A 15,945-nucleotide genomic window follows, 5' to 3' on the forward strand; every position below is an offset into this window, starting at 1 on the left:
GTTGGTCCCGGTTACAACTTACTGATGTAAGTAAGTAGTCGTTACATGAGCCATGTCAGGGGCCTTTGGCGGCTCAATAATAACCAGGGTTGATGAGGTTGGTAATTCACCTCACAACCCACACGATAGAAGAAGATGGCAGAAGCATATATAAAACTAATTGTTGCTTGATATTTGGATCTCATTATGTATAGAATGATGTTGCTACCTAAGTATACCTATTGCTTCTCTTTATTTTGATCAGAATAATAATGGAGAGAAGTTGTAATTGTACCTTGGTGATATAAAAAGGGTCATCATTTATACCCAAAAACAAAGATAAAAGATGCATAAAATCATCAAATTATCACCAAAAACATATATGTTTAAACGAAGAAAAATCTTAACAACGCCATCTATCGTGTTTTTGGGGAACGCCGATTGGAAAGTCCGTCATTTCATTAAAAAAAAACTCCGTTAAAATGTCGGCCGGGTGGAAACTTGGAAAGTGGGGGAAATAGAGGAAATGAAACTACAAACAGGAAGATTGATTAGCCCACGGTGACTGGTGTTTTGTAGATTACACTGGATTTGAACATTTTTCTTGCGTGACTCGAGATATCTACCGCCGGCGTGCTTTAACGCGAACAATGCAAAGCAATCTGTGGAAAATTCCATGTAGTTTGATGAAGATTGCCTTAAAACACCGAATTGCCATAACGTTAATAGACCATAATGATTAAATATGAAAACACAGTAGCAGGTATCGGTACTACTATTTGCAATAGGTTGTTATGACTTAATTATGTAAGTAACTAAATTATTTGATTTGATTATTATAATGATGAAAATGAAAGACAAATACTGAAAATTCTTGAGGACAGAAAAGGCAAGATGATTGGACACCTAATAAGACACGACGAATTTATTAAAAACATTTACTATGAATTACTGTGAAATTACTATGGAATTTGTATGAAAAAGCTGGCAACCTGCAACCTGGGACGTCATAGAAAAACGTGACAAAATGTTTGCATTCATAAAAAAGTTAAGTAAGTAAGTACTTAAATAGAAAAAGGAAAACGTTGTTAGTTTTAGATCTGTCTTTAATTAGTAATCGGAGTTTCATAATTTAACTTTGACCTAGGAGACTACCCAATTACGCTGAATAAATTAGGTACTGTATTTCTGTTTTGTAATTATCGGCGGCCGAAGGACATAATATACCATCCCGACGACGCGATTACTCTAGCCATAGAGGCGGTCAAGCAGCTCGCGACACCAAACACTTCAGGACTCCGATACCGACCCCACCGGCGTGTTCGATGATTTCCCTCAATCAGCGCTTATCGCTATCGACCCGATAGGGTCGATTAATACTTTCAAATGTTTTTCCTCTCAGACAACGCCCTGAGCCGAGGTTCGCGCCCAACTGGGCACCCTCAGGCCTGTTGTCTTAAACGTTGTACCGGGTGAGAGACTTCAGCGCTTCCCATTTGTCCGGCCAAGTAGTTAATGCCATCTGCGGCAAATCTATAATAAGTCACGTCAAAAACGTGTTTTGTAAAAGTAAAGAGATATTCTCTAAGGTAAAGTTTTGTTCACAGGAACTGTGCCAAGAACGACAACGATTCAAAAGACGACAACGAACCTGAACAACTCGACAACCGACCAAAACTTCTACAGAAGGTACGTTATTATCTCTTATTTTATTGATTTAATATAACGAAAACTTTGAGGAATGATTCAGGCCATGATTCTGAGATGATATCAAGTGGAATTTCCTGTCGGTACCCCGGTACAAAAGTATAGAATTGCAAATAAGTAATCAAAAAAATAGATAGAAAATACTTTATTGAGCACAATGGACACAAAATACAGAGATAAGGACAACATATACAGAAAAGCACAACAGGCGGCCTTATTGCTCATGCAGCAATTAAAAAAAAAATACATTAATTTTGCGACTTTTTTCGGGAAATATCAATCTAGGTACCTATTGGGTAACACTTGCCTTAGGAAAACTACATACTACCAACCTAACGAACATCCGCTCCTAAAAACAAAAATTGAATATAGAACGGAATACTGCGTAACAGCCAATCTTTATACCCACAGCTGCTGGCAATCGACTGTTCTGATACGAGAGAGAGTGTTACTAAACGTCAAAACACGAAATTACTATGGAAATTGTATGAAAAAGCAACCTATGACGTTATAGAAAAACGTGACAAGATGTCGCATTTATTATTACATTTTTCTTTATTAAAATTCGTAAATAAATAATCTAAATAGAAAAAAGAAAACGTTTTTTGTCACCTTTAGATCTGTCTTTATTTAGTAATCACAATTTCATAACTTACTTTGACCTAGGAAACTACCCAATTGTAAGGATACCTCAGGTACCCATAGTACCAACCTACAAAATATTATAAGTACCTAGTATTATTTTACTATTATAGTAGGATTAGCGTTAGGCTCACGATCTGGAGGTCCGGGTTCGATTCCCGATGGGGACATTGTCGAAATCACTTTGTGAGACTGTCCTTTGTTTGGTAAGGACTTTTCAGGCTTGAATCACCTGATTGTCCGAAAAACTAAGATGATTCCGTGCTTCGGAGGGCACGTTAAGCCGTTGGTCCCGGCTATTAGCCGTAAAAACACCTCCACCAACCCGCAGTGGAGCAGCGTGGTGGAGTATGCTCCATACCCCCTCCGGTTGATTGAGGGGAGGCCTGTGCCCAGCATTGGGACGTATATAGGCTGTTTATGTTTATGTTATAGTAGGATTAAGTAGGATTTGAGATTTAGCAGGGCAGCCGCAGCTTTGATGAGGGTTTCTAGTTTCTACCAGGCATCGAAGTGACAATTCTCACCACGTTACACAATAAGCTCCCTAAAACAGGTTTGAAGGTCGTGAAGATCACGTAACAGGTTCGCCAGCCTTCCGCTAATGTTGCCAAGGGCGGCAGAGGAGCGCCCTTGACCCGTGGCGCCCCATTTGTACGGAAATGCCTCTACATTGTCATTCGCGAGCCAATTTGGGCGACGTTGGAAAGTCTTATCTTTATGTCCTCAACAGACTAGGCGCTTTTGGGTAGTTTCCTAGGTCAAAGATAAATTATGAAATTCTGATTGCTAAATAAACAGTTATCTAAAGGTGACAATAACGTTACCTTTTTCTATTTAAGTAATTTATTTATGAATTTTAATCAAGAAAAATGTAATAATAAGTGCGACATTTTGTCACGTTTTTCCATGACGTCACAGTGTGCTTTTTCATAGATTCTATAGTCATTTTTTGTTTTGACATTTAGTAAAAAGTAACTGATTTGACTAGTCGGAAACTAGCCTATTGGTATTATACAGGGTGTTAGTGATATCGTAACGAATACAGAGGAGGATGATTCAGACCATAATTCTATTGGTCCCGCCATTATGATGCTAATAAAAACATGCCTGAAACTTTGTAACACAAAGGGCCTACTACGTTAGTACGTAGTAGATCTCACTCATTATTTAAATTTTTCTAAAATTCATAAATACGTTAAACCTAGTAAGTACACGACCCAATTGGGTAGATTCCTAGGTCAAAGAAAAATTATGAAATTGTGATTAAGTAATACTAAATAAACCCAGATCTAAAACTAATGAAAAACATTTTCTATTTAACTTATTTATGAATTTTAATAAAGAGAAACGTTATAATAAGTCCGACATTTTATCACGTTTTTCTATGACGTCACTGTGTGCTCTTTCATACAACATAAACACATGCATAAACAGCCTATACGTCCCACTGCTGGGCACAGGCCTCCCCTCAATCAACCGGAGGGGGTATAGAGCATACTCCACCACGCTGCTCCAATGCGGGTTGGTGGAGGCGTTTTTACGGCTAATAGCCGGGACCAATGGCTTTACGTGCCCTCCGAAGCACGGAATCATCTTACTTTTTCGGACAATCAGGTGATTCAAGCCTGAAAAGTCCTTACCAAACAAAGGAAAGTCTCACAAAGTGATTTCGACAATGTCCCCATCGGGAATCGAACCCGGACCTCCAGATCGTGAGCCTAACGCTCTAACCACTAGACCACGGAGGCTGTGTGGAGGCTGTTTCATACAAATTCAATAGTAATTCCGTGTTTTGACGTTTAGTAAAAAGTAACTGATTTGACTAGTCGGAAACTAGCCTATTGGTATTATACAGGGTGTTAGTGACATCGTAACGAATACTGAGGAGGATGATTCAGACCATGATTCTTAGTTAATAACAAGTGGAATTTTTCGTCTCGTTTATTTAAATTATTTTCAATTCTATACTTTTGTGATGGAAAATTCCAATTGATATAAACTCAGAATAATGAGCTGAATCACCCTCAAAGTTTTCGTTACGATGTCACAACACCCTGTATTGTTGAAATTACTTATTATTAGATGTAGTACCCATCCAGTACTATTTGGTACTTAAACTAAAAATTCTAGTACTTACCTTTCTCATTCAAACGTTAAACTGTGTTCCCGACTTTTGATTTTTGGCGTGTCGATTTCGTAAGTTGTCGTCACACGGAATTAATTGGCTGAGCTCTTGTAGCCGTCACAAAAAGCGACGTTTTTTACGACGGGAATAAATAGCCGTAAGGGATTGCTAGTTGTCCCATCGTTTTGTGTGAAACATTCCTGTTCTACACGTACACATACACGCACAATACAGACACACATATAGATAGCAGCTGTAATTTACAACGGCACTTGTAAATTGCACTTTTCTTTTTGACGTGACTTATTGTAGATTTGCCGCAGATGGCATTAACTACTTGGCCGGACAAATGGGGAGCGCTGAAGGCTCTCACCCGGTACAACGTTTAAGACAACAGGCCTGAGGGTGCCCAGTTGGGCGCGAACCTCGGCTCTGGGCGTCGTGCACTTGCAACACTTGCAAGTACAGTCATGAGCAATATAATGTACCCACTTTAGGACTCTGTCGCACTAACATATTTGACATTTAGTGAGACTTACAGTTCAATTTGTCAAAAAAGTTAATGTGACATGGTACCAAAATGTATACATATTAATGCCCGTACACAAGCTTTTTGCTTGCTTGCTTGTTTGCACTTGTTGTTTAATTGTTGTTGTTGCTGCTATCATAGCAGCTTCCGACCCCAAGACTGTCGTAGGGGTTACACACACACACCTATATACACATACACACCTAGTTCAGACGCTGGGAGCGGAGCGGCCATTCTATACGTAGTATTATTCCTTATTCTATGGTACAGGGTTACTTAGTCCAGCACAGGCGGCACAGATTCCCCGAATTATATCGAGGGCTTTGACTATATATACGCAGCGAACGCTCCTTCTATCGTGTGGGTGGGGAGGTGGAGTACCAACCTCATCAACCCTGGTGTCAGGGTTACCATTGAGCCGCCAAAGGCCCCTGACATGGCTCATGTAACGACTACTATACACAGAATTCACGTATAAACCAACAAATTCAACTCTCACTGTGACGTGAAGACCTTTAGAGATTTTTAAGAAAGTTTTTTAGATAGTTAAAAGTATATTGTAATTTGTCCCTAGGGATCCAATCTAAATGTAATTACCGTTTCCCTCGCTTTGAAGTTTCAAATTAAAAACCCCAACCCTCTCTCAAATTGCCAATTATACAAATTAAACACGGTAGCAACACATAGTCTAGGCATTGAACAAACAATAATGGGTTCTACCCACTACGAACCAGTGGTGTTAGTTGAATGGATCATTTATTTTTTATTTATTTAAGTAAGTACATATTTTTTTTGGACACGACTTATTGTAGTTTTGCCGCAGATGGCATTAACTACTTGGCCGGGCAGACGTTGAGGGCTCTCACCCGGTATAAAATTTAAGACGACAGACCTGAGGGTGCCCAGTTGGAAGCGACTTGTGCGCGAATTCTTAAACCTAAATAAAGGTTTTATCAAAATTTTCAATTTCTAATGAGGGACTTTTTTTTTAAAAGTATATTTGATTTGATTTGATTTGACTTTCCAGGCTACGTTTCCCAAAAACAATACAGATGGCGTTGTACAGATTTAACGTAATAATTATATTTTTTCTCATTTCTCAGGTACCTACATAATTATCCAAAAATATATTGTAATGGCAGAGGCATATAATATAAAAATATTTGTATCAGATACGTAGAATTATGTTGCTACCTATTGCTTCTCTTTATTTTGATTATAATAATAATGAGTGGAAGTTGTGACATGTCTGGGTGTAAGTAAGCAATTTTTTTTTGTTTTGGTTTTCCCCGAAGGGTAAGGCAAAGGGAACTATGGCCATACAGCCATGTCTTACGTATTTTTTTTCTTGATGATTGATGAAATGATGAAAGATGATGATGATGAAACCTAAGCCCCCACCGTCGGAGTAGACTCTTACTCCGAACCCCAAACGAATTAACTCAAAAGTCCGCATAAACTTTCGGGTTATGAAGCGGCTTCCTGGCACGAAGCCAAAATAGGCAGATACACTTTGTTCATTGAATACTCCTATATAATAACACTCGCGAATGTCTTCCGACTAACTTAATGCGATCATTAACCACAAATCCCGTCCCGTTGCCGTTTCCCGCCAAAAAGCTCGTAAGTAAGCAATAAAAATGGTCATCACTTATACCCAAAAACAAAGACAAAACATGCATTATATCTGTAATCCATGAGATTAGAAGATTAAAGGAAGGGAACTCTGTACAGCGCCATCTCTACTTCTTTGGGGAACGTAGTCTGGAAAGTACCTCATTCTTATTTCTCACCCCTGTTTGCAAAGCTCGAAGGCGAAAATATATTTCAATTTTACCTTCCTTAATCTAACACTACCTGCTGAAATGGAAGCCATCTATCAAACTGGAAGTACTGAGGTACGTTTATTCATTTATCATCCCTTTTATTCCTGTCAGAAGACCCTTTTGTTTCGTTGGCGGGGCGGAGTCGTCGTCCTTCACTCGCCTTTAACTTTTCACCCTGGGATTATTTATGAAGGACGCCGAAAAAGTATTTTGTCAACGTCCAGCCAGCTGTCATAATAGTAAATAAAAAATCCGCCGTAGGATTCCGTTACAAAGTTACTAACTGACTGAGCGATCGAAACGCAAATTTGCGTTTAGTGGAGTCAATGAATGGTGTCAGTTCACGTAACGTATTTATAAAGTAAGTACTTATTTGTTTTATATTAACTTTTCGTAATAAAACAATACCTATAAGTACCACATCGATATGATTCTTATAAACCATTGTAATGATTGTAGCAAGTCAGTTTAAAATACACTCCTTGACTGAGAACACGTCTTTTCGTATAAGCAATTCCCTGCATTCTCAAGTAAACCTTAGCGCCCTAACAAACTTACTTATTTAAAATTAGAAACATCTTTTAGTGACAAATATTTCGATCATAATTAAACTCTTTCAATTGGATACGAAACTTCGTTCAAAACATACATTACCTACCTTTTAAAAGTACGGTGTGAATTTGACCCTGTGAAAAACGGGATAATGCTAGAGAGATAATGATGAGATAGATTTTGAAGTCGTCTCTGGTTACGTTGGACGACATGATGATGATGAAGATGAAAATTAAGTACTTAGTAGGAAGCATATACATACATAAACTGCCTATATACGTCCCACTGCTGGGCACAGGCCTCCCCTCAATCAACCGGAGGGGGTATGGAGCATACTCCACCACGCTGCTCCACTGCGGGTTGGTGGAGGTGTTTTTACGGCTAATAGCCGGGACCAACGGCTTAACGTGCCCTCCGAAGCACGGAATCATCTTACTTTTTTTTTCGGACAATCGGGTGATTCAAGCCTGAAAAGTCCTTACCAAACAAAGGACAGTCTCACAAAGTGATTTCGGCAATGTCCCCATCGGGAATCGAACCCGGACCTCTAGACCGTGAGCCTAACGCTCTAACCACTAGACCACGGAGGAGTAGGAAGCATATGACCTGTTTTATCATCACAAAGAAGCTTAGTGAAAATAGAATGCACCGAGTTATATAAAGGCTCTATTTGTGAATGTAGTTATGTGCGGTGGTTGTGTGGAGCACTAAGCCTTGAGCGCCGGGCTAAAAATAGACCAGGCTATAAGTTGGATGCTTCACTGGTTCAGCGGTTCCACTTCGGGAAATACTTGTATCTAGAAAACAGAGGCGTATTTAGGAATACTTTTCAGATGCCGATTAAATGTTCACAGAGCTGGTTAGCTCGTCATCAGTGGCTGAGCGTTGGACTCACAATCCGGAAGCCCCGGGTTCGAATCTCGGTAGAAACATATCACAAAAATCACTTTGTGATCCCTAGTTTGGTTATCACATTACAGGCTGATCACCTGATTGTCCGAAAGTAGGATGATCCGTGCTTCGGAAGGCACGTTAAGACGTTGGTCCCGGTTAGTATTTACTGATGTAAGTGAGTAATCGTCACATGAGCCATGTCAGGGGCCTTCGGCGGCTCAATCATAACCCTGACGCCAGGGTTGATGAGGCTCACAACCCACACGGTAAGAAGAAGAAGAAGCAATATTATAAATTATAACATAAATTAACGACTGTATTCCCAATTGGGGTAATCAGCGTGGTACAACCATCTGAAGATGAATTAAGTAGGTACCCACTCTTCACCGAGCTTTCTGTTAGATCAACGTGGTAGGTGGTGAACCGTATCTTTGTCAGGCCAAGTAGTTAATGCCACCTGCGGCAAATCTACAATAAGTTACAATAAAAAAAAGGTGAGCCGTATGGTCGTCTATAATGGTCGAACCAACTACTTATTATAAATTATAACTACTTACCACTATATGATTCTAAGTTAATTTAAGAACATCCGTGCAAATTTATTATCTCATTCCCGAAGCCACGTCCCAGTGATGCTTGTGGAGGGGCTTTTTTAAGTACTTACTTAAGTAGGTGTTTTATAGGATGTCAGTGTTTACTAGTCATAAAAATGTAGTGTACTTACCTACATATACAGGGTGTAAGTGGCATCGTAACGAATACTCAGGGGGATGATTCAGACCATGATTCTGGGTTAATATCAAGTGGAATTTTCCGTCGCAAAATTCATGATTTATTTTTAGTTTTTTAAAATTATTTTCAATTCTACACTTTTGCGATGAAAAATTCCACTTGATATTAACTCAGAATAATCAGCTTAATCATCCCTCTCAGAATTCCTTACGATGTCACTTACACCCCGTACAAGTACATACGGTAGCCATTCAAGTAGGTATGGGTGTTAGTGACATCGTAACGAATACTGACGGGGATGTTTCAAAGCATGATTCTGAGTTGATATCAAGTGGAATTTCCTGTCGGAATATCATGAAAATTTTAGTGTTTTTTTTTAAATTATTTTCTGTTCCATACTTTTGCGACGGAAAATTCCACTTGATATCAACTCAGAATCATGGTCTGAATCATCCCTCAAAGTTTTCGTTACGATGTCATTAACAGCCTGTAGGTATGTATGAGGCAATTGACATTTCGAGAACCACGGTTTGAAGTACCGGATTAGCGACTATGGGCTACACTTCACTAGCCCTAGTTTGAGAACATCAAATGTTTGTACCTACCTTACTTAACCTGCTTTAACCTACTTTACTTAATTCTTGATTTTTATGATTGTAAAAGGGTAAATAACTTAGCCACTATTAGGTGGAGACTTGTAATTAGCCTTTAGTTATTGTCTGGTTATTATTTTAGAAAATGTATATGGCTGTAAGTCTTCCTCAAAATAAATAAATAAACAAGGCCGGAAGATCGAAGGAAGCGGAAGTTTCCTGTTTCTTTTTATTTTGGTGCAATAAAGTGTATTTGTATTGTATTGTATTATAAAATCCCGCGCTCCTGCCCATGTCACGCCCTTTTTTGTTGTACTCTCGTGTGTTGAAGTTGTGCACGTGTAAGGCTCTAGACAGACGGACCGCATTTCAACTGCAATCCAACCGCAAATTGCAGTTCAGGTGCAGTTTGAATGCACACGACTGCAATAGAACTGCAAACCAACTGTGCAGCACCACTGCACATCGACTGCAATTGAACTGCAATCGGACTGCCCGTTTGGTTTGCAGTTCTATTGCAGTCGTGTCAACTGCATCGGAACTGCAATTTGGCAGTCGGATTGCAATTGAAATGCGGTCCGTCTATCTAGAGCCTAAGGGAATAAGAAGTATTCCTTACTTTTAATTTCAGTAAAGTTCCACGAGTAGGGCGGAAGGAAAGAGGGAAACCACTGCCCTTTTTCCCTAAGAAAGTAGCTTGGAGAATGCTACACCGACAAAAGCGTGGTTCTTAAATTAGTGATGGTGAAAGTTCCACAGTCAATATCTCCGCTTTACGGCGCTGTCAACGTACAAATTCACGGTGTCGGCGACGTTTCAAAACAACAACGTGAATTTCGACCTTTTTACCTTTGATGGATTTGCTCTTGGCTCCAGAATCAGAATCAGAATCAGAAGCAATTTATTTCTCTAGTTATTATTAGTACATATCACTTAAGTAAAACTCATTTTACAGTGTGTCTATGGGTTACATTTTGTCCGCGGAGTGGGAACTTTTGAAACCTATCCTAGTCGTGTCCTCGTATTGTGTGTTTATAATATTATTGAGGATAACGATAAAGCAGTGGGGACTAACCCCAGCGGCTAGCCGCTTGTTACTTAATATGTGACTCTACAGTCAGAGCCTGCGCTGTCGGAAGGGGGCCAGTCGTTTGAAGAGTGGCTTTTCCCTCTCCTTTTTATTGATGTATTCAATGTCACCTACTCTGGTAGCGAATAGGAAGGGATTGTGTTGTCGATATTGCGTGTACACTGGTCCTTGTTCTCGTAGACCCTCGATCGACAAAGATTGGCTCTTTGGCTCCAGACCTACCTACCACCATACCTACCTTACGACGCCATGACGTCGATAGCGCCAAGGAGGGACTTCCCATGCTACGTTCTCCAGAAACAATATACATAGCTGGCGTTGTACAATTTTAACGTGATAATTACCAATTTTCTCACTGCAATATGAATGGCATTCTTCATAAATATATTTGCATGATTTAAAATTATTTATATTAGATCAAAAATATATTGAAGAACCTACCATCTGTAACTCTCATTGAGGGCATGCTTTCAGTTTTATCATTCGCGTGGTTTGTTCGTGTCACATAAAGTCATAAATGAACATCAATGCGTAAAAAAAATTTCTCATTACTCGGGTTTTAGGTTTTCTAATTACAGTAGAATTCATATATAACGACTTCGCTTATAACGACTAACCGATTTTAACGACGATAATGTTTACTCAAGTTTGGTTTCATAGTTAGGTGCTGAGAAAATATAACCGTTTAGTGCGACTCCGGTTTAAACGACCAACTGCTTATAGCGACCATAATTTATGATAATACGTCCGGTTAAAACGACGCGCAATGTTTTGTTTATACAACCTACGCACCAATACTTCGGCGCCCCAACTTCATCCCGCCCCGCGCACTTCACCTTTCCTTATTGGCGCGCGTAAATCACAGTTAGTGTTTGTCACTTGTTATGAAAAGTTCTTAACGCTCGATAAAATGAGTTGTATTCGTAAGTTTGGTACTTATGTACTTAAGAAATAATCCTGCCGTTTTGTACGTCGTCCGGTTAGTACGACATAGTATCGCCGGTCCCTTGAAGGTCGCTATATCCAGATTCTACTGTATTCCAAAATACAATGTAATAGCAAAAGCATATATAAAAATAATTGTTGCTTGATATTTGGATCACATTATGTATAGAATTATGTTGCTACATACATTGCTTCTCTTTATTTTGATCAGAATCATAATGGGTGCCTGCTGGGTGTAATAAAAAGGGTTATCATATATACCCAAAACAAAGATAAAAGATGCATATGTCTGTTATACATGAAATTAGAAGGTTAAAAACGAAAAAATATGTACAGCGCCATCTATATTGGTTTTGAGGAAAATAGCCTAAAGTCCCTCAGTAGGAAATAAGTGTAGGTACCAAACTTTTCGTCTAACATTGGAAACTAGACCGCGGTTGCCACTACCTAGGTATACTGGTAGGCATTTCGGAGGTATGCGACCTAACCTGTATTGGGCTGGTTTTCCCTTCGCGGGTTGGAAGGTCAGACAGGTAGCCGCTTCTGTAAAAAAACCGGACCTGGCAAATCTTCAGGTTAGATAAGCGGGTCCGGTGAAATACGGGATGTTCTTTACACGTACATAGATGATCTTTATCAACCTTTTTTTTTGACGTGATTGAACCTGTGTGGTGATGGGTGACCACAAAAAAAAGAAGTTTTCATTTCGAGCTCCTCCGTGCTTCGGAAGGCACGTTAAACCGTTGGTCCCGGCTGCATTAGCAGTCGTTAATAACCATCAATCCGCACTGGGCCCTCGTGATGGTTTAAGGCCCGATCTCCCTATCCATCCATAGGGAAGGCCCGTGCCCCAGCAGTGGGGACGTTAATGGGCTGGTGATGATGAACCTAGATTTTCCGGATATGGCATTGGCTACAGAGCCGGAGCTTTATCAACCGCCCTACATAGCTTTTCTGGTTGCACTAGCACTGTTTCAGCGGTTATGTAAGTGTTATAGGTAATACCTAGCTAGATATAGTTACGTTAGACTGCAAATTCCGTCGAAGTCTGTGCACATCTGTTACCCCTCATCTTTTATTCAACGTCGCAAAGACTGAAATACATTATTCGGACAAAAGATTATTTTCCCTCAGAATTCTAAAAGAAATGATACCTATTGACATTCAAAGGTCAAGTCGCGGCTTCAGTAGTCTGAAATAGTCTGAATTATAAAGCCGTAGAGTTAATATTGAAATAGGGTAATGAATAAGATTTTTTCTTTTAAGGATTTTTGAATGAAACGTCTTCAAGACCCCGACACCAACCCCGCTGGCGTGGAGGACGTTTTCCCTTTTTAAACGCTTATTGCTATCGGTCCACTAATAGGGTCGATTAATTCTTTCAAGAGGAGCTCGGTGGCGCAGCGGTTAACGCGCTCGGTCTGCGATTGTTGAAGTAAAGCAACTTACGCAAAGGCCGGTCATAGGATGGGTGACCACAAAAAAAAGTTTTCATCTCGAGCTCCTCCGTGCTTCGGAAGGCACGTTAAGCCGTTGGTCCCGGCTGCATTAGCAGTCGTTAATAACCATCAATCCGCACTGGGCCCGCGTGATGGTTTAAGGCCCGATTGCCCTATCCATCCATAGGGAAGGCCCGTGCCCCAGCAGTGGGGACGTTAATGGGCTGATGATGATGATGATGAATTCTTTCAAATATAATCCTCTTAGACGACGCCCTGAGCCGACGTTACGCCCAAATGGGCACCCTCAGGCCTGTTGCCAAAAATATATAAGTAAGTACCTACATAAACAGCCTATATACGTCCCACTGCTGGGCACAGGCCTCCCCTCAATCAAACGTAGGGGGTATGGAACATACTCCACCACGCTGCTCCAATGCAGGTTGGTGTACTAAGTATATAACCTACTAAGTATATAAAATATAAAGAGGGATATCTATAGGAGAAATAAAAGTTTTCTGTTAAAATTTCATGGACAGTAACCTACCGATCTAGTTTTTCACACTTCCATGCGCCATTTTTCAAGAAAGAAACGACCTAAGTTTTAAATTGTTAAACTTTGAGTTCGCTACATTTCAGGAGTGAAATATGGTTCCGTTCGGTCGGAAGCTTTTACGTAGGGTTTTTATAGGTACATACTACAGTACCTACCCGTTAAGTCCCTAGCTCATTTGCGAGTTTTTATTTCGCGTGACTTATTTGGACAGCCGTCGTTTGTTTTTGTTTCGCTCAAATAAGAGTATCAAACAGACTCAGCGAAAGCCCAGCGGGCTTTCAAAAAATGCTTAAAGTTTTGAGAGGAAAAATAAAATAAGTAAGTACGGCAGTTTTCACGGTCCCTTTTTTGTTAAGACTTATTGTTATCAATAAGTCATGACAAAAAAGTCATGGCAAATCATAAGATTATACATTGTTTGAACGCGGTAAGAACCCGTTATTATGTGTTTTAAATCATAAGATTTGCTTCGGATTCGGATAAACGAATTCACCTTCCTACTTGGTCGGGTTTTTCTCATGGTTCTGGTATTGAAAGTAAGTACCTACTATTTAATATACTTAGTAACGACCTCCGTGGTCCAGTGGTTGAGGTTCGATTCCCGGTGGGGACATATCACAAAAATTACTTTGTGGTGTGGTCACCAGATTGTCTGAAAGTAAGATGATCCGTGATTCGGAAGGCACGTTAAGCCGTTGGTCCCGGTTACTACTTACTGATGTAAGTAAGTATTTAGTCGTTACATGAGCCATGAGACACTAGGGTTGATGAGGTTAGTACTCCACCAAACCATGGCAAACCTCATTAACGCTGGTGTCAGGGTTTCTATTGAGTCACTAAAGTATATTAATACCTCATCTATGTTGATTTTCTTTACTATGTTTACCAGATTATTATGATTATGATGTTACTTGATTGTTTTACGTACGGTCACGAGTACTAACATGTATATACACTTTGAAACCATGTCACATTAACTTTTTTTACAAACTAAACCGTAAGCCTCATTAAATGTCAATATGATAGTGCGAGAGGGTTCTAAAGTGGGTACATATTATTGCTCATGACTGTACGTGCCGCTGAGCTTTAAGCAGTGGGTACGTACTTTGTAGAAACCCTAAAGCTTTATAAAAGTCAGGAAAATAGAAAATTATGCTACGTTTGACGTGACTCCAATGTATAATCTTCTTTTTTTATTCAAGTGCGGAGATTTTCAGACAAAAATGTTCTATAAAAGCTGATTTTTATTTTTTTAAGACGCAAATAAGTTTAAAGCGTCGTCAATGTCGTTAGTTAACCCTCACCTGCTTTTTTTTTATGACGTGACTTATTATAGATTTGCCGCAGGTGGTATTTAACTACTTGGTCGGAAACCCTAACCTGCAGGGACCTACCTAACTGAGAAGGGTTTAACAAGTTACTTAATTCAAAAGAGTTGATATTTATGCTTTAAGCCTGTTTTAAAGACTTTTTAAACTGGCTTTACAGCGGCGTTCGTCTAAAAAAGCAGTATTAGGTAATAATCGGTTAAGTACATACATACATTACATACATTTTGTTGACATTGCGCACTTACTTTTATATGCGCGAATCAGCAAATGTCAAATTGTAATATTGCTTTTTGAGGTGAATTACTTGAATGTGGCCCTTTTAGGCCCCCCTGTTCAAGATTAGGTACTTACTTACATATGATTTTTATGAGCGTGGAAAAAGCTAAATAGACATATGGGCTATTATTTTATTCTGGGTCCCATGGTTAACTTATTCGCCAAAAAAAAATTTTTTTATTTATGCTATTGTTTGTTAATATTTCTTACTATTATAACAATAATAATATTTAAATCACATTTTACAGGACTTTGCAGCGATGTTTAAAAATTATTTTTCACTTATTTTTATATTTATACTAGGGAGGATGCAGAAAAACAACAACTGTGTTACTTTGTTACATTATGTAGTTTTATTATTGGGAACGTTCACATTAAATTCAAACCTTTTTTTTTTTAAATTAAGATAAAAGATTTTTGAACTTATATTATTAAATAACGAAACATTTCAGTCTAATACATCTTTTTATGATTAGGTTTACCACTTCGTTACCTAATTTTGATTTTATGAGATAAACTTTTTTAATAAAATAGAAAGCAATAGCAGTTCAAGCATTTTATTTATGGAGGCCATTTATATATTAAAAATAATCAAAAAAAGTCAAAAATTTTAAAACATACTTACGTAGTTTTAGCTATAATTCTGAAAATGTCTCCATAAAAATGGGGGACAAAAAAGTAACGCAGTAGTTTAGTAAGTAACATAATGGTAAACTTTCCGCATCT

General features: G+C 39.0%; 1 protein-coding gene across 1 annotated transcript in view; it reads left to right on the plus strand.

Annotated features, from left to right (window-relative positions):
- LOC126380654 (ectin-like) overlaps positions 1–15,945 on the plus strand; it is a 46,213-nt gene that overhangs the window by 3,318 nt on the left and 26,950 nt on the right. The window contains exon 3 of the mRNA XM_050030221.1: positions 1,587–1,668. Within this exon, the coding sequence (XP_049886178.1) occupies positions 1,587–1,668 (82 nt within the window). The remainder of the gene's footprint in view (positions 1–1,586; positions 1,669–15,945) is intronic.

Source organism: Pectinophora gossypiella, chromosome 3 (assembly GCF_024362695.1).
Source record: "Pectinophora gossypiella chromosome 3, ilPecGoss1.1, whole genome shotgun sequence".
NCBI classification, from domain to species: domain Eukaryota; kingdom Metazoa; phylum Arthropoda; class Insecta; order Lepidoptera; family Gelechiidae; genus Pectinophora; species Pectinophora gossypiella.